The sequence below is a fragment of the Pseudopodoces humilis genome, chromosome 18 (assembly GCF_049639895.1).
Source record: "Pseudopodoces humilis isolate 2021_Gansu_Grassland_sample_001 chromosome 18, ASM4963989v1, whole genome shotgun sequence".
Classification (NCBI taxonomy): Eukaryota; Metazoa; Chordata; class Aves; order Passeriformes; family Paridae; genus Pseudopodoces; species Pseudopodoces humilis.
Genome location: NC_142217.1, coordinates 14,573,215 through 14,597,831, shown reverse-complemented (window position 1 = coordinate 14,597,831; position 24,617 = coordinate 14,573,215). Strand labels below are relative to the sequence as shown.

General features: G+C 44.0%; 1 protein-coding gene across 1 annotated transcript in view; it reads right to left on the bottom strand.

Annotated features, from left to right (window-relative positions):
- Positions 1-412: 412 nt before the first annotated feature.
- FOXK1 (forkhead box K1) overlaps positions 413-24,617 on the bottom strand; it is a 50,652-nt gene continuing 26,447 nt past the window's right edge. The window contains exons 2-9 of the mRNA XM_005523192.3: positions 23,934-24,131; positions 13,445-13,601; positions 12,047-12,193; positions 10,126-10,319; positions 8,829-8,995; positions 7,886-8,167; positions 5,520-5,744; positions 413-3,314 (exon numbers count right to left, since the gene is read on the bottom strand). Of these exons, the coding sequence (XP_005523249.3) occupies positions 3,094-3,314; positions 5,520-5,744; positions 7,886-8,167; positions 8,829-8,995; positions 10,126-10,319; positions 12,047-12,193; positions 13,445-13,601; positions 23,934-24,131 (1,591 nt within the window). The 3' untranslated portion in view covers positions 413-3,093. The remainder of the gene's footprint in view (positions 3,315-5,519; positions 5,745-7,885; positions 8,168-8,828; positions 8,996-10,125; positions 10,320-12,046; positions 12,194-13,444; positions 13,602-23,933; positions 24,132-24,617) is intronic.

The window sequence follows — 24,617 nt, the reverse complement described above, 5'->3', positions numbered from 1 at the left end:
TATGGCAGTTTAAATATTCAATATGCCTTGAGCTTCATTACACAGACAGCAGAAAATCCAGTGAAGCCTCCACCTTCACTTCCCCTGAAACCTTCTTTAGTTAACATCATCAAGGATGAGATGCAACTTTTTAGACAATAAAAACAAGTCAGATTATCAATTTAAAATAATCCAAGTACTGCTTATAAACATTAAGGTAAACATTTTCTTTCTAGCTGAAGACTTAATTCTACCACTACATTGATTTTCATGCCTCTGCAGTCTGGAGAATCAGGACTGGTATGTAAAAAGAACGGTGCTACCTTCCAGACTGAGCAGTGCTGAAAGAATTCATCTGGAGGCCTGAAACAAGATGTAAAATGGATGAGGACCACACTTTTCCACAGCTCTCAACACGATTTAGCCAGAACAGTTATTTTACCTGGTACCAGGCAATGTTTAGGCAAACATACAAAAAAAAAATCTGCAAGCGGCAGGACTGCTTCCTACAGGGATGCAGCAGACTGATAAAGCAAAAACCCCCTGACAGGATGAACTGACAAGTCCCAGACATCTCAAGCAGAAAAGGTGACCAGAACAAAGATATTTGTTTATCCTCAACTCCCATTTGAACCAGCAGGCATTGTGAGCCACGAAAAGAAGAAAGTGTTACTCTGTTCTAAATACTCAGGAGGCAAATCTACCCATGCAACCTGAGGACAGAGCTTCAAGAGGTATCTATAAAGCAGCAGCTCTATGGTGGATGAAAACACTGTCACTTAGCTGGTATCTTTGGTGCTGGATTAGTTTACAAGAGGTAAGGGCTTAATTATTTAGACTCTTCAAGAGAAAAGCATCAGTGAATAAAAATCCACAGAATCTTGGCAGCTCCACATCCTGAACAGTTTTCTGTTGGTTTTTCATCTTGCTCTGACTCACCCAACATTCTGGAAACCCAAGGACTCTTGCTCTTCCGGAGTGCTCCCAAGCCTCGGGGCCGTTTCAGAGGCGTGCCTGTATCTAAACCAGCAGTCACCCCAAAGTAATGATTCATCACAGACAGACTGTGCTGCACTCTCACTTGTGCCTTCTGCCTTGAAGTTCATTTTATTGGCTCCTGGCTGTGAAAAGGCTACAGAAAACAGAGCTAATCCGTGTGCTTTTCTGCTGCGCCACACCTTGCCTTCCTAGCGGGAGAAGGGACAGCTGGAGGCCAGCCTGCTTCAATTACTTTGTGGTCTCCAACAATCCTCCTTCACAAAACCATTTCAAAGCACTAAAATCCCATCTAATAACTTGTCACTAAGGGCACACACCTGAATCCTGAAAGCCCAGCTGAGATAAATGATCTGTCATGAATATTTTATGTGTCTCTCTCCACAGAAGTAACCACAAATCATGAGACCAAGAAATTCTTTCCTTCTTTCAGCAATATTTCTCACAAAACAATGGACTTGAGAATTAAACATTTCTCGGTTTTATTCAAGTGGTGGGACTTGGTTATTGAATAGGATTTGGCAAAGACAAAGGAAACCTAGAAGGGAACAAGTGATGCCAGCTGTTACCTTGTGGATTTCCTCTCCAGATTCCAGCAGGCACTGAAGGGCTGTGCCTTACCCCTAATCCCCATGGATATGCTGACAGTATCATTTACTGCACACTGGAGAAGGCTTTCTGCAATGTTTCTGCAGTGGGTTTTGCCTCTCTGCCTTGTCAGACTGCACAGGACAGATGGGGGATGACCCACCAGAGGCACAGCTCACCCCTCCCAACTCTCCCTTGCCATTACCAAAGCTAATGCTAAATTAAAAATTCTCTGCTGTGCTGCCAGAAGACATGTTAGCCATGGGGACTGCAAAGGGTGTAAGGCCAAAGGGGTTTGCTGGAGGCTACAGGCAGGGGTGGATTTCTTTGCCAGTCTTAAGGTGTCACAAGCACCCAGTGCTGCACATTGGCTGAAGTGAGTCAAATCTGCCTTCCTCAAAAGACATCCTTGTACTACGTGAGGAGCCTGGAATACAGTTTGAGTAAAGGCCTCCTCCTACTGCCCAACCCCAATGGTCCTCAAGGCAGGAGAGACTGCTTTAGTGCAGAACATCAACCAATATTTTCTCAAGTTCACAAAGACAGTGGCCATGCCTTCACTATAGTGCTAATTTGAGCAAAAGCTGGTGCTCCACACAAGCTGTGATCAATCAAATGCACACAGAACCTCCCGGAGACACCTTTCCCCACGTGATCCCCAGGCATCACGATACTTTGGCTGTTGTCCAGAGCAAGTGATGAATAATTGTAAGAAATTATTTGTAAAGATACAAACCCCTTTGTTTTTAACATCTTTACAGGAACCAAGTTAATACAGTTCCTCTGGCATCCTATTTATTCTCCCTCAGAGGGAACGGAGAGAAATTGCATCTGGAAATCCAGGTGGCTGAGCCCTGTAACTCTTCCTCCTGAATCCCCATATAAATAAACATTTATATTCAGAATTTTCTGTTTTAAAAAAACAGAATAATTTGCCTTTTGTTTTTAAGCTTGGTACCATGTTTCTTTAATGTTGTTGTGAGATACTGCACCCATCTTTCAGCATTTGATTGCCTTAGGTGACCTTTTTAAAATGGTCCTACGGTTGAAAGCTCTCAGAAGTGTGGTATTAAGGCATAGAACGTGAGGAGTTTTCTTTCCAGGGAGCAGACTGTATTTGTATTACATTCCTTTAGGTTCTGAACTGCAAATTCCATCCCCTCAGAGCCAAAAGGGGAAAAGACAGTTAAAAATATCCCAGCAGTCATACAATCAGTTGTCTGTATTTTTCTGAATCTTAAAAAAAAAAAAAAAAAAAAAAAAAGAGAAAAAGGAAAAAAATATCCCGTAAGTAGAGACAGAACAGAGTTCCAGATATGGGTTCTTGGGAGGGATTTTTCCATTCTTTTTGGCACCTTGTGATTCTAATAGCTCTTGCCCTCCCATTGAAAAATCTGCCTTTAAAAAGAGCTCTTTATCAGCTGTGTTTTGAGCTGTTACAGTTGTGGTTGGTTTCCTGTGAAAGCTGCTTTAGGGCTCCTGCCATCCCATGCCCACCCCGCCATCACTCCAGCTCCTCCCACCGGTTCTTCATTCACTGGTTGCCTGTCCTTGTGGCACTGTGGATGTGATGACTCCAGTCTGGGCTGGCACTGCACCACTGGGCTCTTCTATCCGTGGTCTTTTCACTTCAGGCTCACTGGAGGAGGCTGCTGCCGTCTCTTCGGTCCCTGGCTCGCAGACCCGGCTGACTACAACAGGAGTGGACGAGCTGGCCTGGGCTGCAAGGAGCTGCAGTGGATTTGTAAGAGCTGGGAAGGAGGATGAGAAGCAGAATTAGTGAGGTGAAGCAGAACAAGCCCTTGCTATTCCAAGAAAAGCAGGAAAACAAAATCCCACCGTCAAATGTGACAGCTGGCACACGGACAAGTGTTGTTTCCCAGTGCATTTGGAAAAGCCTGGCTTGCCTTGTCCTTCCCTTTCCCCCTCCACAACCTCAGCTTTTCAAGTTTACCAAACCAACAACTCCTCTCACAGGAGAAGTTCCTTCTTCCCATCCACTCTTCCCATCCACTGCCAAGCAAGGCATTGCTAGCTAAGTATTTGTCCCCAGCAGGGGAGGATCAAGCTCTAGTTAAAATTACAGCACATCTCTCTGAGAGGTAGTTCTGATTGTAGGTGGCCAGAGAATTTCTCATGAACTCCACCATCCATGTGCTGGGCCTTTTATCTGGAGGTTTGGAGTCTCTCTTGAGCCCTGCTAGCACAAGAAGAACAAACCAGGCTGTTGGGAAATAGAATGCAAATACTGAGTGTACTGACATCCCACTTGTAAAAGGGGCAGGAAAGAGCTTACCCTAGACAGCCACATTATTCCCATCAGAACTGGGATCAGAACATAGGAATTTTTGGCTTCCAATCTTGTATTGCAGCACTGACACAAGGTCTTACCCTCCCATTAATAAAAGTGGTAAGAAAAAAGATGATTTAAGTAGCGATTCTCTGTAAAAATGTCTACAATTCCTAGTTCCAGACAGAGAATGTGCTTACACACTGACTTTGGCACACACCACTGCTTGGAAAACAAAACACATGCAGTTTTTGGACTCTGCATCAATCAGAGAGGAAGCCAAAGGGGACTCAGGAAACAGCACATCCTCTGCCCTCCAGACTCATTTGCAAAGGATGGAATGACTGAACATCAGTGCTGTGTTCACTGCTAAATGCATGAAAAAAAGGAGCCCTAGGATAAATAAACAAAGCCAACAGAACAAAGGCCCTCAAAGCCCAGTAACTTCTACCAAGGCATGAGAAGAAAGCTGTAGAGTATCAAGAGGATGAAGAGAAAAAAAAGAGGGTAAAGATGAGGGCAGTCAACAATTACAGATTAGTGACTTAGGGAACTTAAATCATGCAGTTGAAGAGAAGTTAACTCAGTACAGATGAGAATCAAGAGACTCAGGCTTTATTTTGTGAAGCAGAAAATTTACTGCCACTTACAAAAAAACTCAGATGCAACTGGAATACTTCCCACTTCGATGAGAATTATAAAGCTTGGTGAAATTAAAATATTTTAACATAAAAATGGTAAATAAAAAACTGTAATTCTATATTAGACAAATGCTTGACCTATCTGATCTATTAATATCTTATAATAATTGCATTAAAACCTTATCACTATCGCATTTTCATAGTTCCAATGAGATTCTTGCAATTCAAGTGCATGCCAGGTGATAACTGTGAAGAGTTATGGCAGGAAATTCTGTAGAAACATTCCTACCCTCATGAAAGGCATCCAAAGCCCAGCAGTGCCCTTCATTTCAAACTCCCAAAAGCACCAGCCTGAGGCAGCAGAACTGCTTGGCCTCTCAGTGAAAAAAGCTGTGAGAAACCTGGATATTCCCATTCCCAAATTAATAAAATCTGAGGTGCAGAGCAAGCAAGGGGAGGCTGCCAAGACATGGCTTGTATGGAGTTTCAAAAAACCATGCTTGACAAATGACTAGAACACATCCTGTGTATACAAAAATCCTACATTCGTTCACCTGGTGAAATAGATCTTGTTTCTCTCAGGCTCTAAGACTTTAAGATGGGAAAGTATGTTATTTCTTATTACTCTACAGAGTCATGTTTCCCAAGATCTAAAGACCACCATGGAAATTTCACTATTTGGCATGCTGCAAGCAAAGGCAGCTGGTCAGAAGAAAAGAAATTAAAACAGGCTCTCCACAAGAATCACTGACACTTTCAACAAATAACCTCAAGTGGTAGCCTCAGTACTAATAACACAAAGGAAGGTCAGGGCTTTTCTGCAGAGAACAGAGCTTTTCCCCCAGGAAAGGGAGCAGAGGTGGACAGAAAGGAACCTCCCACTGACTGACAGCCCTAGAAGTGGAAGCATTGCAATACCTTTGAGATGGACACAGGGAATAACTCGATACACAGAAAGCAAGAGGAGAAAACACTGGCAGCTTTACACCCTGGCTGCTGAGCTCGGGGAGCAGTGCCAGACCCACCGTAGGCGCTGCCGGCGATGCTGTTGGTGGGCACGGCGTGTTTGCCATTCTGGGTGACCGCCCGCACCGGGAGCTGGTGCTGGCCCAGGGCCACCGGAGCTGCCTGCTGCAGGATGGTGACAGTCTGCCCAGGGACACCCTGGGCCATCTGACTGGCCACGGTCTGGATAACACGGCTGGCTGTGGGGATCGTGGCAAATGCGATCGTTGGCTTCTCGTCCATGCCTGCGGAAGAGACAAGGATCAGTCGCTGCCCTGGCTTAGAGGCAGGTTTTATTCTCATTTACACTTCAGCAGGAATACATACACCAGGATTGCAATACCTCAGCACCACAGAAGGTCAGGGATGAGTATTTGGAAAGACCAAAGTAATCTCTATTACACATTTACTCTATCAATATTAAGAACATTTTTCTTACCATATAAGCCACAAGAAAAAATAAAAAAAAATAAATCAAAAGATCAAACCCATCGATTTGACCCTTTGCCCTAAAAAGGCAGCACCTCCCTTATTGACACATCACAGCTGTGATATGGACAGCAAGCACTGCAAATCTCATAGCTTACTTTGCAATTTCAAACAAACTGGCCTGACTTTCAATACCACACAGCAGGAGAAGGCATTAAGATCTTAAACAATGCCTGGAGCCAGAAGTCTGCAGCAGCTTGCTGTCAGGCCTATATGGAGGTTGATTTACAAGGAGGTCTTCCTACAATTGCCAGGTTTTTGCTATGGAAGTATAGGAAAAAAACAGGATGGAGGAAAAATGAAAAATGGAAAAGGACAGCAGAGTTCCTACGCGGAGGTAACTGCTTGAGAGCACTAAACCACTTTTCTCACTTCCCAGGATAAGTAAGGGGTTAATTCAGCAGGTATGCAACAAATACAGGCATGCAGGAAAGGAGAGGAACCACTCTCCCAGGGGCTCTGTGGGTCTCAAAAGAGAGAGGGCAGGAAGCACAATCTCATTAGCCTGCAGGAAAAGAAGGCCTCTCTCATTTTTACATTTGCACACAAGAGTGGAGTTATATGGGACTAAGCACGGAGCTGAAACCTGCAGGCAAGCTGATGGGAATGGGGAGAGAAAAGGCAAGGAAAGCAAGGAGTTCAGGAAGGAAAATGCATCAAGCAAGGAAAGTAGAGACTACAAAAGGATATGAGTGGGATAAGTAGGGAAAGAACAAGTAACAGCAAGAACCAGTAAATGAAAGAAGGGAGCAGGTGACAGGCAGCTGCAACTGCTAGTGCTTCAGGAACATGTATGGGATCCAGACAGGAATTTCTACAGAATGCAAGTGAAACTCAAGCAAGATAACCAGTGCTGAACTAAAAATGCCAGTGGTCCTGCTGCTTCAAGAGGGGAAGCTCTTTGTCATTTTTTCCTTCCCTTAGAGAGAAGGACCACTGTCCCACCGCCCACATAAAAGCAGTCAGAGAAACCAGCCTTGCTGCTGGTACAACATATACTGACCTCGTAGCACTAAGACCTTCTGAAATGGGGAGCAGACAAGGTGTTGTCTAGATCACAGCAAGAGAATATTTAACTCACTAAATCCCTCAAGGCTGGAATTTCCAGCTTAGGGACAAAAAAAAGGCCTTTGTTCTAACTGGTTTTTGAAGATTGCTTTAATGCGGCACTGCCTGCATTTCCAAAAGCACATTCTTTCCTCTAGGAATCCAGGCCTGTAAAAAAGAAGGGCTTAATCATTTATTTACAAAGCCATCCTGAAGTAGAGTTGCAGCCTTTCCCAGCCTCTCTCTTTTGGCTGGAAAATACACACACTTTCATAGCCAATATATAGGCATAATATTGGTATTGGGGATAATTACAAAAAAAAATGGAGAGACAGAACAAGGGGGAATGGCTTCAAACTGAGAAGACCAGGTATAGATGAGATATTAGGAAGAACTTCTTTCCTGTGGAGGTGGTGAGGCCCTGGCACTGGTTGCCCAGAGCAGCTGTGGCTGACACATTTTTGAAGTGTCCAAGACCAGGTTGGATGGGGCTTGGAGCAACCTGGGATAACGGAAGGTGTCCCTGACTATGGCAGGGGGATTGGAATGAGATGATTTTCAAGGTACCCTCCAATTCCGATCATTCTATGGTAATAAGCAAATTTTAAGCACTGTATGTTTTCTCAGGCTCCAAAGTCTGTTAGTTTTGTTCCCCAGGAGACATGGGAACACAGCTTTTCTGCTTTCTGGTGGAGACAAAAAATGGATGAGCTCTCATTTGGTTTAGGTTTTACCTGAAGAAACATCTTTTTTAATGGCTCAGTGCCTACTGAGTGAAAATATTCAACCACTCTCTCTCCTAGCCTGCTCAAGACTTATTAGCAGAGTAGCAAGGGAGGTGAAACGCTACCTCGGTGCTCAGCAGCTAAGTCCAACACTGCTCCTGCAGCTTCATGAGCTCCTCCTGCTGTGCCCTGGTTTGTGAGGATGTATCCATTTGCAGAGTTTGCAGAGGAGGTCACCACTCGGACCATGGTAACTGTGGGAGCTTGCTGAACGACGTGGATTGCGTGGCACGAAGGCTGCTGAGAAGTCACTATGGATGCTGGCATGTAGGCCACTGGTTTGGCCACCAGGGTGGATGGTCGGGGAGGAACAGCCATAATCACTGGCTGGGCACTCACTGGAGATCCTGAATAGAAAAGAGAAGCACATGTGAAAAGGAGAGGCAAAAATACCTCCATTTATTTCATCTGTGCACTTCCAGTCTACTCAGTGCTTCAGCACTGGCAGGAACAGAGGCAGAAAAAAACAAACAAAAAAAATCAAAGCTTCAAAAATACCACCTTGAAACTTCTCCCTCATGTACAAAAACCTTACTTGTCATCTTGTATTCTGTGAATAAAACCATACTGAACATTAAGAAAACGCCCCAACCCAAGCTTTCCTTAATGAGCTCTGCCTTCCAACCTCATGCTACACTCCAGGTCAGCACAGATGACAAGCAGGTATTTACCAGGCCCTGGCCACAGCACCAGAGCTTGGTGTAGCCAAGCTGATCTTATCCAGAGGCTGGTAAATGAGAGCCAGTGAGCTGTGTGCTACTCTGCTGTCAGATCTTTACAGCCATGTAGCTCAAGGTTGGATCAGCTGTCTCTACACATTCTGCCCCTCATTCAAAGTGCAGTAAGAAAAATGGGTTGAAGTTGTACCTGTACCATCAGTCTCTAATAACAAAGTGTAAAGTGAGTCCTGGATCTTCCAAAAAGCACTTGGAGAAGCCTTCCTAGGGTGTCCTCAGCATGGCACATGGGGCAAGTGAACAGCCAGCCTCTGGAACAAGAGCTACTCACCGGGTGCACTCTGGGAATACCGATACTCTGGAACTGAGGCTAACTTTGACCCAAAGTCGTGATCATGTGGAATGGGTGAGCCCTCCCGTGACAGGCACTCTGGAGTCTGTAGGCCACTAGAGTGAGGGGACAGCAGGCCAGGGTGAGTAGGGGAGGCAGGAGCACTCCTGAAACACCAAAACATAGTGTTGAAAAGTGCAGATGCATTTTAACCACAAGACAGCAGCAGAGACCCAGAGTTATGTCCAGTACAGGATTCTCTAGGAAGGACAGCCTTTCTTCCACACCACCCACTGCAGTCCTGCTGGGAAGAGCTGAAAGGTACACAGGGACCCCACAAACACTCCAGCTCCAAATACTGTTGAGTTATTCCTTGCGGAAGGAAACTGGAGCCTTCAGAGAAGGGTGAACCTTTCATTGTTAGACCCACTGCTGACAGAGAGTCCTCAGATCTCAGCCACATGCAGATCAGTTTTATAACTTGAAGTCATTCTCAAAGAATCTATGTCAGACTTTGAGAGTGACAGGGAGGAGAAGAAAGATGCAAGTAGAGGCAAGAGTCTGGCCCTGCATATGCTTACAGAGCAGTTGCTTCCCCTTCTCCCCTGTTGCTTCCCTCCCCAACCCCTTGGTTCCCATCTCTGGTCCCAAATATGTGAGGAATTGTAGATTTCTTTAATGACAAACCAGAATAAAAAGCTGAAAAATTCTCCTCCTGTTTCCCCCACATTTTAACAGAGAAAATAGGAGGTGTGGGAGGAATGTTCCATGAAACTGCTCCAGCTAGTGCTGAATTCCAAGTCTTCTCCTCACAGCTACAGGGCTCAAAGAAGCTGTCACTGCACAAGGCAGTGGAGCTGACTGAAGCAGCCACACACAACTCCCATTGCTTCACTGCTGACAACCACCATCAACATGATCTTCCCTATAGGAGAGTGTTTTAAATACCACAGAAGTTATTCCCACTATGATCTAATCCACATCTAAACACAGCTTTCCTGAAATCAGAGATTGGCATCTGAAAACACTCACTCCAGTGATAACTGCTTTGAATTTCTTTGAAATGATGCCAAAACAGATATGTTATTTGATGCATTTTTGCAGTTTGAATCTGGATTTTTTTTTTTATTAAACACTTAAGAAGTCAGGACAATTTTCAGATTATGCTTCAGGACTAACTATATCACCTCTCAAACTATAAACAGAAGCAAAGTTTACTCACTGTACTTCAGGAGAAGTTTTAGTTTATTTTCTTTGTAATGAGTTTGGCAGAGAGATGAGAGAAAACTGAAGTTACCTGGAGGAGAGAGGCCCAAAAGGTGTTCGGAAGCAGGACACTCCTCTTTGCCTTCTTTTTCTAAATGCTTGTTCTACAAGTTTGGCTTCAGAGGCAGGGTCAATTCGCCAAAAGGAGCCCTTTCCAGGCTCTTCTTGGGAGCGTGGGACTTTAATAAAGTAACGGTTCAAGGAGAGGTTGTGCCGAATGGAATTCTGCAGGAAGCAGAGGAATGAGGTGATTATTTTGCCATGTAGAAGTATGTAACAAAGACAAATGGGTTGCACCACACAGCTTGGAAAAATAAATCCACGCTGCCAGAATCAGTGTTGAAGGTAGAAACAAGTCACTCAACTCACACGGCTCCAAAGTCACAGGGGAACAGCAGGAGAAAACCTGGGAGAAAGTGTCAGAGTTTCTCCTAACCAAGCTGAAAGATGGGTTTGCTTGGTGCTAACCATTACTTAAATACATCTGGAGCCAGTCAGAGCAGTGACTTCTCTGTGGAAAGCCATGAAAGCAGAGCTTTTGCTGAGGCAGGGGGAAATCACTGTAAACCACATCAGAACTCTCTCAAAAGACAGGCTTTATTCTCGGCAAGTGGAAAAAGTTGTCTGAGCCTGTGCTAACTGCTCACCTGCCAAACGATTACCAGGGTGCCCAAACATGCCCTAGAGGACACTGCATCTCACAGTAATCACAATGCAAGGCAGCCAACATGCCCTCAGCCAGCTCTGGGAGGAATCCATGAGCTCTGTGGCACTCTGTAGCTCTCTAGATGATGACAAGACTGTTTATCCTTTCCACTGCAACAGGCCACCTCTGACAGGGTGTAGCGCTGCCTTTTGGGGCTGGGGAAGGGCTCAGCAAGCCCCTGTGTGCATAAACTCATCCCTCTTCCACTTTCAAAACAAAAATAAATCTTTTCTAGCAGGTTTAGACAATCTCTTCCCTGGTGAAGCCTTACAATGCCACTGGAGGGGAGAGAAAAAGGCCACTTCACTCCCTACTGAAATGCAGCTCTCTGAAGCAGGATGCAGCAACTGGTTCACAAAGCACAACTCTGCAGAGCAGGTTAGGGCAGGAAGTGAATTCCACAATTAATTAGAACTGCAGGGAAAAGCCAGGGAGGCAGAAATGTATTTATTCCAACTGCACTCAAAGTGCACCAAGCAGTTCTGCTCCTGCCAGTTGCACAGAGTGAAATCAGCAGCTGCGAGAGCCTTTGCAGCTGTAATAGTGTATTACATTCAAATGCCAACACCCATGGCAGAGGTGTGATGCCAAGAAAAAGTCTGAAAGCAGGTGGAGTTGAGGCTCCTGACACTTTGGAAGCAGCCCTCAAGTGAACATTGAAGTTTGACTTAGCATGTGCTAACTGCATCCAAGCTCTCCTCTGAAGTTGCTCAGATTTCCCCGAGTACCACAAGGAGTGCATGGACTCCTAGTTTCCCAAGTTCCCACTCAAATTCAGAACTTGCAAACTGTGACTTAGGCAATGCAGCTGATACATTGGGAAAACAAAACATCTGTAATGATTTAAGGTGCTATAATTAAAAACTGGAGCCTCAGTTTTAGGTTGGATATCCTCTGCTTGGAGAAATCAGGCCAAAGATGAGGTGAAGGATTAAGCAAGTATCTGGCCAGAGGAGTGACAAGCAAGGATGTAGGGAAACCAAATACAAAATGAAAGACACAGGAATACAGCATTAAAAGAGGAACCAGAGAGCCCAACAGTAACACACTACATTGCCCTACAAAGTATTCAAAAAACCCCAACTAATCACCCACAAACGAACTAGTCAGCTTGTGTTAAACAAATTCACTCTGGGAACAGTCAAAGCAGCTCTATTCCCAGTGCCCCAAATCTTTAATAAATGCATTTCAAAGCAGATAAGCCATGTCAAAGTAGTTTAAAAGCTTGTCAGTATCAAGAACTCACCTGCCAGCCTTTGTCAGCAGTCCTGTAATACGGATAATGCTTGGTAATGTGGGCATAGATCCCACTTAGTGTTAATTGCCTGTCCTGTGCTGAAGATATAGCCTGCACAATTAGCTGAGCATAAGAATAGGGTGGCTTGGATTCATCCTAAGCAAGGAAAAAACCAAACAAAAATTTAGTCACTAACAAAGAATTCTTACACTGCAGCGTACCACAACACAAACTTAAAAAGCACATTGGGCTGTAATTTTCACTGATGCCAAGAGAGCAGCAGGGCAAAGACAACATCAGCTCTCCCACTGCTGTTTTATGCTGCCACCACCCCATTTAGCACAAGCAGTTGTGTGCAAACAGAGCTACAGGGCTGAGTCAGATGAAAGTACCTCCTTCCATCTCCCCATGAACACACATAAACCCCAACTTCAGTCTGATTCCTTTCCCCACCAAATTTCCCACACATGCTTACACCAGCACAAGGAAAGGGGTCAAGACAGGCAATTGGAATCTAGAGTACAGGTACACTCAATGCTTTCTGTGTTCATGAATTAAAGCCCTCAGTTCTGCCCAGCTACAGCTCCACTCTGTTAGAAAGGTTTCAGGCAGTATGTTATCAGCCCTCCTCCCAGCAACAAGTCCAACATGAAACCTGATGCCACTCCTTCCCTTCTCCAGCAGGATTTGTTTCATTCTAGGAACTTTAATTTGCTTGCTAGATCTCGTATTTCCAACTCTTTGCATTACTTCATCAAGAACAACCCTTCTTGTCTCAAGGGAGAATTAAGTCTACCAAAAAAACCCATCTAGTAGTGTGCTCCTCCACCCAATCCCAAATCAGGTGGTTTTGGGTATGGAACTTTTAACTTTGATCTGAAGATCAGCTCACCAAAATTACATTTTATCATTCTAAGTTATTTTTAAATCTAAATTCCACTTGCTACTCTCCTCGTTTAACGCCTACTTGACAGGCCTTCATGTTTCTTTCAAAGTCTGACTACAGACTTCTCATGACAAGGATCTGGGTTTCTTCCCCTGCTTCTGCTTTCTCCAACTGTGTTTTGCAAAATACCATTAATTAAAGAACAAAATGAGATGTTGAATTTTATGCGCCTCCTCTTTATGGGATCTTGATTTATCAAATAAGTAAAACAATTATTCTTGTTTAAACACTTTAGTGAGTGATTTGAATATATTTTGGGCAGCTAAGCAAGCAGAGACTACCACAAAGCCAAGGACAATCTGAAGGAATGACCTCAAACCCCTGGAGGATACTGTACACAGCACCCTTATGACCAGGGTGTTCTTAAACCCCTTTTAACTCTAACCAGGACTAGCAATAAAGCCCCAGGTTTTAATAATCCTCCCAAGGAGCACTGCTGGGTAAATAATGCTTGTGTGAACCTTTGGGCTGTCCCCGCCAGATGCATCTGCCTGCTGCTCTGATGCTGCCTTTGCCGCATACTCTGCTGCCAGCTGCAGATCTGAGGTAATGTTGTGAACAAAACGATATCCTGAGGATCCAGCACCACGTGGACTGGCTGGGCATGAGTTGGGAACACTGGAGAGGCAAAAAAAGAAAAAAAAGAAATATAGTTGTTACTTCATTTATTACCAAGGCACGCAGTTCTTACTCTCGAAGGTACAGTAAAGCTCTCTGGCCATGGAGAACCAGATGCAATGGCCTTAGCTTTACCCCAGTGGCTTATCCAAAGCCCAGACAGACTGAGAAAAAAAACCACCAGAGATAAAACTGGAATTTCTACAAAATCCTGACACTCCCTGCCATATATACACTTCCTGCAATCACAACAGAGCAGTGTTTCAAAGTATTAAATAACTCCTTTGTGTTTAGAGAAGCACTTAAAACTGCAAACAACACAGAGAGTATCAGGGATGAATATTTAAGTAAATGAATAGTTTGTTATTATGGAACAACACAGAAATCTCCTTGAAACACAGATCATATTTAATCAATCCTTCTAACAGACAGTTCTACAGCATCAGAGCTAAAGAACCCAGAGCAGGGATCTGCCATGGAAGCCTCCAACATCAAATCTGAGCTTCACAAGACCATACCCTGACACCACACAGCTGGAGACAGGCGTTTCCTTGATTCACCCCACACTCATGTAGCCAGCAAAGGGGAGCTGCACTCACTGCCTACACACAAAGACAGCCCAACATCAGTTTTGGCTGGAAAAGGCACACTCAGAGTGGCAGGGCCACCACAAGATGGCATTACAGGAACGGTGGCTGAGCACTACAGGCTGTGAAAGGTGATAAAACGCTACAAACACATAAAAGGGGGCTAAAATTTGCAACAATCACTCAGGCACACAGAAATGAGTGCTACAAGATGAGAACTAATTAGAGGCTTGTCTAATGATTACATGTCCTTGATTTGTAGGGTTGGAAGAATTAAAGAATGGTTTGGATTGGAAGAGACCTTAAAGATCACCTTGTTCCAACCCCCTGCTGTGGGCAGGGACATCTTCCACTGGACCAGGTTTTTCCAAGCCACATCCAACCTGGCCTGGAAGGATGGGAAGAGAGGGATGAGTCTGGGAAGCTGAAATTCCCTTTTTCTGTCTCTCCCTTGTCCTGGGCTGTCCAGAATTGAGGGATTCGGTGCCAGAACAGCAGGATGCACAGCCAAATCCCAGGATTACAAATGTCTTCTAGGAGCAGAGAAACAGTAAACAAGAAAGCAAACCAATACACAGAAGATTTACATAGCAAAACAAGCAGTTCAAATTGTATGAAAAGATGCAAATTGAAGCTCACAGCTGGAACTAGATTTCAGTAAAACTGGCATAAACAATCCTCTTACTGGTGAAATGCCCAATAACTGACACACAAACTGACAAACAAATGCTGACACTCATCAGAGCACTGCACCAAATGCTGCATGAAAAAACACAGAACATTGGTGCCTTCCTCAAAAGGTGACTGTCTGGATAGCTTCCCCCACATGCACACAGGGATGGAGAGGAAGCAGTGAGACAACCCTTGTTTGCTCAGTGGGCAATACCTTGGGTGCAGAAGCAATTTGTCAGTGTAAGGAATGACCATTTCCTACCACAGTCCAGCCTGTAAACTGAGAAGTGCTGCTACTCCTTGTGGTGTCTCTGCAAATGGCTGCAGTGCTGAGCTCAGCACAACCCAGACTGGTTTCTTTTAAAAGTGAATTACAGAATGGGGAGGGGGGGGAGCTGGAAGGCAGAGGAAAGGCAGCACAAATATCCAGCCACAACAAACCCTTCCAACAGGGAAACCAAGCTCACCCCTGTCCCATATACCAGCTTTGTACAGCACCTGGTAACCCCTTCAGTGCCCACCAATAGTCCTGGGCATTCATGGGTGATGCTGTTCAGGAGCACAGCACAAGGTAAAGCTTTCAGCTGGTGCAAGATATAAAATGTGGATGAGCCCATACTAACAGATCTCCCTTTGCCAGCGATAAAGGCATTTCTTACCCAGCCTTTCAAAGAGCAGAGACCTATTTGTGCAGGAAAATGAATGAAAATTTGCTACTCCAAGCTTTGGAAGTGGGTAATACTAAACCACAGAAGACACTCTTGATGTCTTAGTATTCACATGAGGAGTTGGTGTGAATTTAATTATTCTGCTGTCATTTTTCAATAGCTTCTTCATATACACACTTCTTATAATGTGCAGATAATTACAGCTGAAAGCCATTTCCCTACATGAAACAATGACAAACCAAAAACACAGCGATTCTTTTTGTGTTTGGCACCCGAGCAATTATTGTAACACACGGGCTAGAAATGGAATAGGATGAAACAGAGTTTTCTCATTTTGTTATTTGTCTGCAGAAATACAGAAACAGCAAACCACAGAGACAGAAGCCAAAACTCAGGACAAAGATATGGAAGAGAGAAAAGTTCTCCAATAAATCCATGCTCTGCAGAGCTGTATTTCTTGCTTTTTCTTTTCCTTTTTAATAAATACATAAATAAAAATAGATAAAAGAATTTATTCCTTTATTCTAGATCAGCAGAGCAAGCAGCTCAGTTTTTGTCTCTCCAGCTCTACCTTCTGAATTTTAAGAACAATCTCTTGCTTAAAAAAAACAAACAAACAAAAAATCAATGGGAGAAACCATCCCTTGCAGGACTGTGATTCTCTGGAGTGTTGACAGAGCCCCTCCAAACTAAAGTGTTAATAACTTGTAGAAAAGCCAGCTGCCCCTTGGGACAGCCACAGGCCAAAGATTTGGAAGAGATATTATCTTTTATCAGAATGAAGCACTTTTGTCCAGGTAGATCTGCTTCCTTTCAGCCTGGATCAATGATCAAACCAAGAGATGTGGGGACAGAACAAACACCAGCATTTAGGCACTCCATGCACAGCCAGGGTAACACATGCTGCTGAGTGTTCAAGCTCTCAGTCAATCATCACAGCTCTTCAGAGGGGAGGCAGAAAGAGCTGACTACTGGAAAAAACAAGGAGACACAATCTGTTCCCCTCCCAGCATCGGACAGAAGGAGTGAAGAAACAGTTTTACTAAAAATACTCCTCTGAGGGTTAAGTTAAAATTAAACATTAGTGCAGTCAAAAGAAAACAAGCAAACACAATGCAGTGACATCAGTTTCCTGGAGTTCCTGGAATTCTCCTCACCACCCAAAGCCAGGGGCTGGCCAGGGATGCTTGCATGCACTCACACCCCCTTTAAAAGTATTATGAAACAAGGAGTTTTCCCTACAAACACCTGTTTGTGCTACAAAAATCAACTGCAAGGACAGTAATAATGATTTGTTGGATATTAACAGGGCATCAATGCTTGGCCATAACTTGATCCATGTTGATGCTGTAACCTTTCACTGAGAAAAGCACAGCTAGATCCGCAATTTCACCCTGCTCTGACATCCTACCACACTGCTGTGATCCATGCTCACTGTCCATGCTGGCAAACCTAGCTTACAATCAATCCAACCTAATTTGGGTTAAGATTGCTTGTTATGGAAGAGAACATTTTGGAGAGGAAGCAAGTGTTTCACACCACTGAAAGACACACAGAGCATGGAAGCAACCCAGCTGCAGTTACCCGGTCTTAATCCCACAGTACCATGGTTAATGCCCCAAGTGCCAGAGATCTTTGATATCCGCTGAGGATTCAGCATCTCAACTTGAAACAGTGACTGCAGGCAGCCACTGAGCCACAGTTCTCTAAATACCACGCTGAGAACTCAGCTTTAGAATCAGACTACAGCCACGTGCTGAATCACACCAGACCTCTGCAGCATGTTTTCCATTTCAGACTTAACCCTTCTTTGGCAGGAAGGCCAGAAAGATGAGGGCTAAAGGCAGTGTCTGCAATACACTCACCCATGTAAGTGGAAGGATGCCTTTTAAACACGGGGCTTGAACGTTCTTTGTAACACCACGATTCACTTTCAACTCCTGCCAAGAGGAACCCGGCCTGTAAGTTCACAGCACTTGCTAGCAGCAATTAACTCTAAGCTGCTGGAGAGTGTGTACAACGTGCTACACTGCTATTGGAATGTCTACAATCAGTTTGTTTAACCAAACAATCAGCCTGCAAAAACAGGGTGTACCACTGTGTGCATGGTGCATTCACACCAGGACACCGTGTGGTGCTTGTCTACTCTCATAAAAAAAAGAAACAAAAAAGGATAGAGCAGATCTACAGAAGGTACTGACAAGGCTAAGTAGGATGATTAGAGATATAGAATGGATTTTGTACAAGAAAAAATTGTTTAAGACAGAAGCTGAGGTGCAAAGTGACACAGCTATAAAAACAAGAGGAAGTGTTTAGCTCCAGGCCTCTTACACCAAAAGAGATGGTGAGCACAAAATGAAACTAAGCAGCATGTCCAAAACAAAAGAAAGTGCTTCTACTTCTGTGGCTACCCTGTGGAGTGACATGCTGTAAGACAGGGCTGGTGATAAAGTCTGTGTGAACAGAAAAGACCAGTACTCAAGTTCTTGGGGTGAGACAGGGAAGTCACCAGGGGCTTTAGAAAACAGGTAGTCAGGAAGTCCCTGCTTCAAGGCAGTCTCCTGTCCAAGAAAATGGAGGCAAACTACACCTAAGTCAGCATTACTCTGTTTTCTGTGTTCTTATATGATCCCCAAGATACCCATGTCTGAGGCAGAACACTGCTAGAGGGATCTGTTCCCTGGGCACACCGAGATTCTCATGTGAAGATTTCCACAGCCTCACAATACTAGGCACGTTTTATGGACTAGGGGGTAATAAAAATAAAAATGAATCAACAAGTGCTTACATTATTTATTTATGGTCATATTACAAGTCTGTGAACAATCTGGAAACCAAAACACTCCCAAATTCCAGTGCCAACTTCCCCAGAAGGAGAGGCAGTAGTAGAATGCAGGAAAGTTGCCTTATTACTCAATCAAGGGATCAAGCTATGAAGGATAAATTTAAACCAGACATAAGGAAAAAGTACCTATCCTCTCTATGACAAAGAGGAAAGATTACCTGGGATCCCATAAAAATTTGTTTACCTGACTTGGAATCTGCACTGCTAAAGAAGAACAAAACCATTGCTCGTTTAGGATATGGAATTCACATGGTAGTGCCTTTGAAAAATTCCCACATGCACATTTGTGAAGCAGGTACAGAGACAGAGCAGGGATAAGAGTTACAGCCTTGGTAATGCTGCCAATATACAGATTCCAGTCTGACTGAGCATTTTTTAAGCCCCTGTTGGGCACTGAGGAAAAAAAAAAAAATCACCATTTCTTAAAATCCTCCCCAGTCTCTTCCTCGAGTGCCAGCTGGAGGTGTGCTGCCCCAGGCACAAGGACTATGGTTAGAGAAACAGAACAAACCTCTGACTACCCCAGTACTCTGCTTCATGAGCCTGCAAAAAGGGGCACAAAGATACAGGAACACTTTTTATGTGCAATAAGCAAGAATCAGGTCAAAGTACAGCCCTTGGACTTGCGAAACAAGCCTTTCCACGATACACCAATCAGCAAGAATGGCTGAGAATCCTCCACTGCTCTCACCTTCCCCGGCCTAGCCCCAAAATCCTAACTCAAAGAAAGGCAAGTTCTTGCACGTTGCACATTTCAGACAGGTTTCAGAAGCAATCACAAGTGGTGAGACTGCCAAACCAAGCTGGATTTTGATGTGAAAGGAGAAATCTGAGAGCTGCCTGCTTAATGCTGAAGAAAACCAAAGCTGTCGAACAAGCCACAATTGAGAGAAAGTGAGCTATCCACGAAAGGTGAAATTGTTATTACTCTTCAGTGCACCAGTAGTTCCCCTGGAAAGGAAGTGACTTCACTCTGACTGTGGATTCAGTGAACATTTTATACTCATTGCGGAAGAGGAACTGCTCCTGTAGCTGGTGACATCTGCAAGCCTTCCTCCAGCACACAGCTTGGCACATCTCCTCTAGCACACAGTCCATTATCTGCAATAAACATGCATAGGAGCTCCCCAGCCCAGCACAAGACTGTTGCTTCTCTTATGTGATGTATATGCATCATCCTCCTTGGCTTGTGGTTTGGAGACTCGGGTGATTAAAAATAATCACCTCTCTGTCCAATTGTGGGAGTTGCCTGAGCTGTGCATTCTGCCTGAGTGCAGGAAGTAATGTATAACTTAGACAATGCAAAAGAGCCTGCAAAAAACCTGCCTTGGAGCTCTTCAGCGGCGTTTCAGTTCAATGGCTCACAGTGCTCTGGGAAGAGGCAAAGCCTGAATGAAACGGAGCAGGGAATATTTATGCATCCTGCTCCAGTGAGTGAATGCATCCACTGAAGCCAGGCTTCATTCAGCCTCCCCCTATACACACCTTCAGAGTAAATGTGCAAATGCAGAGTAAATCCCAAGGGTTGTGAAACAGCAGTGCATGGCTATCCTAGAGCCTATAAAAAGCACCCCCCCTTTTTCCCAGCCAAGTCTGGATCAAAGCAGAGCCAGCATTTGCAGGTCTGCTGGAACATGGCTCACACACACTCTTGTCATGCTTTATGGAATAAGAGCTCAATACATAATTTATCTACTACACACGCTTGTGAAGTAGTAATTACACTACGCATGCATAAAAATCAGACAATGAATTTAAATGACCTGTTAAAGGCCACAAAACAAGTTGGTGGTTAAGTCAAGAAAATTGCAGCTACCTCTGAGTAATCTGCTATCAGAGCATGCAATGTGTTACTGGACTCATTTCTCTTAGTGAAAAAAGTACCATATGAAACCAAGCAATTCAGCTCACACCTTCTGGGTTACTAATCAAGCTTATAGAACAAAAGAAGTTGATCTTTCATTATTCATACCATTAACTACATTGTAAACTACTTAACAACCCTTCTAATAAAAGCCAAACATGGGCAGGCATATTAAGTACAAACAGTTAAAATACAAATTTGGGTTCACACACAAATATTTACCAGCTTAGCTGTTAACACTGAACCTCACTTTTCAAGCAGTGATTCTCACAGGGCCCTAAGGACTCTTACTCCTACATGTCAGAAATTTTTTTACTGATAAAGACTATGTTTGTGAACTAAGAATCCATGCCTTTTCTGTGAAAAACCCAAACAAGTACAAGACAAAACGTTCAAGCCCGAAGTTATTCTATTGCAGAGATAAGCCAGAAGTAGCACTTGTAAAACATGAATAATAATACCAACCTCCATAGTATGACATTTAGTATTTCTGTATTGCAGTGTGTGTGTATCTATAAATCTATCTAGATATTTATCTCACTGAGAGAACACAACTGCTGTTTAGAATAGGGAAGCAAGTACAAAGAAAGAATTTAATTTTCAAATATTAAAAACACCCCAGCTCTGAGGGGCAAGGCTGCAGAGAGATGCTATTTGGTAAACTGAGTTAAGTTACTGCTACAGGGCCATTAACAATGACTGGACTATAGTAAAAAAGAAACTAAACACTATAAATCTGAACTCCAAATCAGCAAGACTTTGAGACCAGGAATAGAGTCCTGCATCACACCTTGTCTCTGTAGATCTGATAATAACCCAAGCACTAGCCACTCTGCACACTGGATTGCAACAGAGTGTCACATACATGTAGATACTGTGCATTTATCACTAAATCAGGTAAAGGTGTTTGCGTATCACTAAATCAGGCAAAGCTAAGTGTTTGCAGCATAGGTAAGAAACTCTGCAGAACCACTGTCACTCAAAGAGGATCCTCCAAATCCAAGGTGCAGAAGCTTAAAGCCATGTACTGACAGTCAGTTCCTTAAATCCTGAAATTGTGACTCAGTTTTATCTCCCAAAAAGTAGAACTGAATTCAACCAAACCCCACATGATTTTCACAGAGCTTTTCAATGCCTTGAACCTACTGAGGAGTGATTTGGTGCTATTCTGCCCTTTCATATGTTGTGTAAAATGGCAGGCTGCTTCTACTGAGTTCTTACAACCACAGTGGCCTTTTCCTTCCTGGAAGATGCAAGTCTGACTTTTTTGAAAAGGAGTTTTGAACTTAAAGCAGGAAGAAATAATCCATGCCTATTTGTAACCCTCACAGCATGCTGCCAACCAACATTTTCCCTTACAGCTGTGCAACAGCATTCAAAACACATCCACACACAGCCCCTCCTGGAGACAAAACACCTAGCTGAGAAAACAGTGAGCACATTTCTCCCCAGGAATAAGCAGCAATCTTGCTTTGCAAAGCTGCTGAGGGTGGCAGGTTTGGTTTTGTTTAACTAAAGCTCATTCCCTCTCTAGGCACTGCACTTTGCAGAGGGAAAATAAATAGGCTGGAAAAAACCCAGAAGCATGCAGGGGAGAACCTGCAGGGAAGCACGCTGCAGTGTAAACAGGGAGGCAGAGCAGGGCTGGGGGTCAGGAGGGCAGGGCTGGATCTGGTTTGGGGAGTGCAGGTACAGCCCCTGCCCTACACCAGGGCGGAGGCAGGAAAAGGGGGCCAGGAGCCACTTTCCAAAAAGGAAATTTCACCCTGCCCAGGATTTCCAAACTGCAATAATTTTCCACGGGCCAATCAGGGAGGAGCAAGGCAAACGCACCAAATTAGGAAAGTAAATACTAGAAGGGGGAGAGGAAGGAGGAGGAGGAGAACCCAGCAACCACCTCCCAAAGGCAGTAGTGGGAGAGGGGTCTGAGTTTCACGCTGAGCCCCACCAGCCCTCCAAGCTCTGCCTCTGGGAAGGAGGAGAGGACATTGCCAGCCTCACCCAGCACTGTGAAGCCACCAAGAGAGCAAAGAACTGCCCTGGAAGTCAGATGGCCAGAATGCATAGCTACATGCTCCCAAAGGAGCATTCCCTTCTCAGGCAGAAACACCCAAATCACTTTCCCAAAGCCTGGCCCACAAGAGAGAGCTGCAAGATCCTGCTGGGGGAGAGGGGAAGGCTGGAGGGGCTGAGCAGGGATGTTTACAAACGTGTCAGCCCCTCCTCTGTAAGAGGAACTCGGAAATTAAAGGGCTTCGGCAAGCGAAACCTCAGATGTCTTTTGAGGTTTTCTGAAGCCTTGGCTGGATTAGCTTCTTCTCAAGACAAACGGATGCAATCATTAATCATCCTTAGTAAACACTGCATTAGGGGCTGAGCACAATTCAACACTACTATTTCCACTTTCTCCTTATGCAAAAGAAACATTCTCAGGGAATCAAATATCGGTTGCAGGCATATGCCAGAGTCAAAAGATACAGCCTCTGTTAGTAACACAAACCACACTGTGCTGCTTTGCACAAGATGACTGAATGGAAACTAACTACCATATGTTGGCAAAGGAACCATCCCCCTCCCCTCCCAGCAACAAGCTTCATCTAAAAAGAGAAGGTTAAATATAAACTAAAAGCAGTCCCCGAACAGAGGACTAAAACCACAGCTACCTCCAGCCCCCTCTTTCTAGAATATCTGCACTGCACATCTGTGCAGCTCTGTAAGACGGTCGGAAAAACCCAAACAAGCCTCCGGATCATGCGAACCCAAACTGGCTTCATTGTGACACTGAAGTCTCGGTCTCAGCCACGCAGATTTGAATACTACTCACTGAATTAGTGCTGTAAGAAGAGATTTGCATATTATACCTTTTTACAAATGTACAGACAGGAAAACAACCCGAAGGCTACTACTATTACCAGGCACACTCTTGCTATTTTGATGCTCACACATTTTAAAATTCTAATATATCATTCTATACCACGAGTCTCCTTTACTTTATAAAATGAATTATACTTCAAGTAACAGATTTAACTTTAAAAGATTTCACTGAAATACTGTAACCTCAACTCTTTACTGAAAAGGAAGGAAAATATTCCATACAATAACTTGATGTTCAGCTTATTTCTACTGCACATCCATGGATCAGATCATTTACAAAACAGGATACTCGCCCAGATGTACATTTAGATTGCTACAGCCCCTCAGTACATGGTCAATATCCTACCCCCATTTCCTTCCATTCCCAGGAAACTGCGTGCCAATGGCCACCCTTGTCCCTAACTTCAGATAACAGCAGCACCACCCAGCAACAACAGAATATTACTGAGATAAAAATAAAACAGGCAGTCTTAAGATAGAAAGTATATGCCTGCTTTCTTTTCTGCATGCATATAGGTAGCTCTCAATAAATATTTCTAATTCCACTGCCAAAGATAGACTCTATATGTAACTCTATAGTGTGAAACCACACTCACGTTTACCCTTGAGCCCTCTAAGTTCTTAAACAAGCTCCTAAACAAAACCCTTGTGCTCTACTGCCAGCTACCATAGTGTATTTTAGCAGTCTTCCATTGTTTTGAACATCAGAGATTTAACCATCAGTTGTTTTTAATGGGGCATTTCTTGCACCAAGGATACCAAACAAAACAAGGGCTGACAGACTGATGTAGGAGAACACATTTTTGAGAATCAACATCTTACCTGATAGTGCCTGTGGGGGATGGGAGGGGACTGACCACGCTCCGGAGATCCGGCTCCGGGATGTGAATCTTCAGAGGTGAAATTTGAGGGTAAAGTGGCCGAAGGGGATGTGTTGAGGCTTCCTCTTTTACTTCCTCTTTATGGTATAAAGATGTGAACTGGATCTTTATAACCGTGCTAGGAAATCGGAAAGTACATCTGGAAGGGAAAGAAAGGGGAAAGTCAGTTTCACACATGATACTGAATGTATTTAAGAGGTTTTGTATGCAGTTGATGCATCATTAATTAAAGTCCACCATTCTTTACTGATCTTTCTGCCCAGTGTCTTGGGCAGAATTACTTATCACAGTAAATCATGGGTCATCTAGAGATGAGATGCAAGCTGAAGGTTTGGGTAAGTTCAGTGATTTCCTCAAGGCCATGTATTCAATCAGTGTCTAAGCAAGATACACTCCTGTAACAACAAACTCTTGGGTTCCTTCTATGTATCAAGCACTAGGATCTATATTCAATTAGCTCACTGCACGCATCTCGGGAAGATTCAAGTCACTAAAAGTATCAAACCACAAGCAATAGGGAGCAAAACAGCCATGAAGTCCAGGCAGAGCAACAAACAGCCTCCAGGTAAGACCAGAGAGCGCTATTTAAAGACTTGTCTCTATATACTGTATAATTGTTATCCAT